Source organism: Gekko japonicus, unplaced genomic scaffold, assembly GCF_001447785.1.
Source record: "Gekko japonicus isolate JY-2015 unplaced genomic scaffold, Gekko_japonicus_V1.1 scaffold3325, whole genome shotgun sequence".
Lineage (NCBI taxonomy): Eukaryota > Metazoa > Chordata > Lepidosauria > Squamata > Gekkonidae > Gekko > Gekko japonicus.
Window position 1 is genome coordinate 9,273 of NW_015175464.1, and position 4,048 is coordinate 13,320.

A 4,048-nucleotide genomic window follows, 5' to 3' on the forward strand; every position below is an offset into this window, starting at 1 on the left:
TTTCCCTCTTCCCAGACAAACTCCTAGCGGCAACATTTCCCCTCTGGCAGCAGGCGTGCGGAGCTATCTTGTTATTAACAACAATGAGCCATCATCGTACATAAAAATAAAATGGAGTCTGGGGAGCAACAAGATACAGCAATTCTAGCGAAACTGAACATTAACTGAACTCAAGTGCTTTGGACCACTGAGGCTTTAAAAGAGACAGACTGCACGCGAGGCTCTCCTCCGGCCGTCTAGTTTCCGTTGACTTTGATGTGGTTTTCCCGATTTGCGCCAAACATTAGCTAATCTGGGACTGAAAAGGGGTTGGTATTTGGGTGGGAGACCGCCAGGGAAGTCCAGGGTTGCTGTGCAGAGGCAGGCAAGGGCAAAACAACTTCTGAAAGTCTGTTGCTTGACCCCCTTCGGTGGTTTCCACACGTTGGCTGCGACTTGGCGGCATCTTCCACCACCGCCAGGACTGAGAACAGGTAAATGAACATGGCTACAGAGGGTAGCTAAGCAGTTAAGAACATAAGAACCTAAGAGAAGCCAATGTTGGATCAGGCCAGTGGCCCATCCGGTCCAACACTCTGTGTCACACAGGGGCCAGAAATACCAGGTGCCCTCAGGAGGTCCAGCAGTGGGGCCGGGACACTAGAAGCCCTCCCACTGTTGCCCTCCCCAAGCACCAAGAAGACAGAGCATCACCTGCCCCAGCCTGTGAGTTCCTATCTATACCTTGTGGCTAATAGCCACTGATGGACCTCTGCTCCATTGTTGTTGTTCAGTCACACAGCCGAGTCCGACTCTTCACGACCCCGTGGACCACATCACGCCAGGCCCTCCTGTCTTCCATCGTCCTTAATTTCACGTTTGTTGCATCGATAACGCTGTCTAACCATCTCATCCTTTGCTGTCCCCTTCTTCTTTGACCTTCAATCTTTTCTGGCATCAGGGTCTTCTCCAGTGAGGGCTCCCTTCTCATGTGGTGGCCAAAGTAGTTGAGCTTCAGCTTCAGGATCTGGCCTTCCAGGGAACAGTCAGGGTTGATTTCCTTTAGGACTGACTGATTTGATCTCCTGGCAGTCCAGGGGACTCTCAAGAGTCTTCTCTAGCATCATAATTCGAAAGCATCTGTTCTTTGGCACTCGGCCTTTCTTATGGTCCAACTCTTGCAGCCATACATGACTACTGGGAATACCATTGCTTTGACCATACGGACTTTTGTTGGCAGAGTTAAAAGTGGTTTTATGTGGCCCTGAACTGGATAGACCAGGCAAGCCCGATTTTGTCGAATCTCGGGAGCTAAGCAAGGCCAAACTGTGGTTAATACTTGTATGGGAGACTTCCTTGGAATATCAGAGGCGGGAGGACAGGGGCAGGCTATATTCAGCCACCTCTCTGGAATATCCTCCAGACCGCCCAGTACGGGTCAGTCACCAGAGGTTGCCATGACTTCCAGGTATAGACATGCACGCACACAAATACCCCCCCCCCAAAAAATACACAAACCCAAAAAAAATTATTCTCTTTACATTATTCTGTAAGATAAAGTCAGTTCGCTTCAGCCCATTAAATGTTGCAGAGTGCGCTTGATTTTAGGTCTCTAGTCTTTAAAGGCTTTAATCAACATGCTTTGGCTAATTTCTGGGAAACTTAAAGTCATTGGGGGGGGGGGGAACGACACACTTTCCTGGGTGAAATGGAAATTGAAAGATTTTCCTGCAAGCCTAAACTTATTCTGTTTTAACATAAAATATGTCATTTATAATTAAGCATACATAATTGTTCATATCCCCGTATATACCGCCTTTCCCCGTATATACCTCAGAGAACACTACGGTCTGGGTCTCAAAATCGGTTCACCCTCCCTGGCCTGAGGGAGGCCAGGCTAGCTGCTACTAGGACCAGGGCCTTCTCTGTGGCGGCCCCTACCTGGTGGAATGAGCTCAAGGAGGAGATCTGGGCCCTGCGGGACCTTTCACAGTTCCGCAGGGCCTGCAAGACAGAGCTTTTCCACCAGGCATATAACTAGAGGCCGCCGCCGCCGCCGTCTTCGTGCGCGGCCCATAATGTTGACATCAGCAACTGCCTCAAGAATGAGCAATATAACATTCAAACACCTATGTGGAATAACATCGAAGCACTTTATTTGAATACATCTCATTGGTTTATCTTCTCTGCCGCCAGTACTTTGTAACATTTGTAATGCATTATTTTAATCACCGTGTTTTAATTCTGTCTTATTTATGGTTTTCTCTTGTATTGTTGTGCAAGCCGCCCTGAGTCTGCTTTGCGGGGATGGCAGGGTATAAATTTGATTATAAATAAATAAATATATATATATTTCCCCCCTGTATTTATGGAATTTGAGGTCCCTGCCACACGGGGGGGGGGGAGGTACGGGCAAAGTGTGGCTTTTGGAAGCCGCACCAAAATAGAGACGCCGCGGTGGGATCACATTGATCCCCTGAGCCGCGGCGCATTTCCTCCCCGGCACGATCAGATGCCGGGGGAAGCCACAGTGGGGAAAGGGAGGCTGCCGAACTGTGCATGTGTGAGCATGCGCAGTTCAGCCAGGACCCTGGGATGCGCCGGTAGAAGGACGTGCCGGCGATCCCACGGCCAGGCTTGATGCGGCCGTGCTGGAAGGTCCACCTCGGTAGGTGGCTTAGTTTTGCTGTGGCTTTTCGGCTGGAAGGGCCAGATTGGGGACGGGTGCGCAACACTTCCCAGATGTTGCGGTGGGATTGCGCCCGTTTGCTGTGCCCCCGATCCGTCCCTCTCCCAGCCCAAAACCTTTCGTGTGACCGGGGCCATCGAGTATAAATGCTTTAAATATATATCTCAAAATAAAATACTGAATATTACTAAGGGGATGCTTTTATTGTAAAGTGACACAACTTTAAGGTTTCTGAGTGTATTTCCCCTTCTCCTTCCAAATTTTGGCCAGACTTCATGTTGGCTCCAGTCTCTGCTCCCCTGCTGTCAAGATCCACAGCAAGACAACGAAGTACACGCTTGTAAGAAGGTTTTACTTTTATTGAAAAGCCATAGATGCAGTAACATGAACACTGCTGGGAATGGCGGGGTACCTATGCGCCTAACAGGATATAGGGTATTCGTATGCACCCCCCCCCCATGTACTACCCAACTAGATGGGCTCCCGCGTGCGGGCATTTGGCAGATTCACTAACGGCCGGGCAGCTGGGAAGCTAGAAGCTCCCACGAAACGTAGACAGCACCAACTCCTCCAGTAACCTTGAAAGATACGCGTTACAGCTTTGAAGCACACAAGGAATGCAAAGCAATTAAGACAGACACAGTACACTCATGGCAGCTTCAGCTGACACCCGCACCAGATGCTTTTACCTTTTCTTCCTGTATCTTCGGAGGGGTTCCCCCCCCCCCAGAACTTCCACGTACCCCCTGCCTTGACCACACAAACACAGCCTTCCATGCCGTTCTCCCCAATTTTGGCCAACCCAGCCGGGATCCCCTCTGCCCCACCTCTGGGGGGTACTTTCGCACCTTCGGTTCCTCCTCCTCCCTCTGACCTACCTGGAAAACCACCACTTTCCCATCGTCTGACTGCAGGTAGAAAGTCCACGTAGAGGAGATGAAACTTTGGGCAGAGCTGACGATGTCATTGCAGAAATTGGAGACCAGGTCGAAGACGGAGAACGAGGCCGGTTTCAGATCTGGAACCTGTCCAAAAGGAAAAGAGGTGAACACATGAAGCCGCCTTATACTGAACCAGACCCATTAAGGTCAGTCTGGCCTACTCAGACTGGGCGTGGGTCTCCAGGGTCTCTGGCGGAGGTCTTTCACATCGGCTACTGCCTGGTCCCTTTAACTGGAGATGGTGGGGATTGAACCCAGGAACTTCTGTATGCCGAGCAGATGCTCTGTCACTGAGCTACAGCCCTTCCCTCTTAAGTGAGTGCTGTCTGACCCCTTTATGCCCTCCTATCGTTAACATCTACCTGACAGGCTGTCCCTGGCAGGTAACAGAGCAAAAAAAAAAAAATCTCTGGCCCCGGTCGCACGGGCCAGATAACGC

General features: G+C 50.5%; 1 protein-coding gene across 1 annotated transcript in view; it reads right to left on the minus strand.

The window, feature by feature from the left end:
* Positions 1-3,546: 3,546 nt before the first annotated feature.
* TMEM59L (transmembrane protein 59 like) overlaps positions 3,547-4,048 on the minus strand; it is a gene marked incomplete at its 3' end in the record, with an annotated part of 17,457 nt that continues 16,955 nt past the window's right edge. Inside the window, exon 4 of the mRNA XM_015425925.1 lies at positions 3,547-3,693. Within this exon, the coding sequence (XP_015281411.1) occupies positions 3,547-3,693 (147 nt within the window). The remainder of the gene's footprint in view (positions 3,694-4,048) is intronic.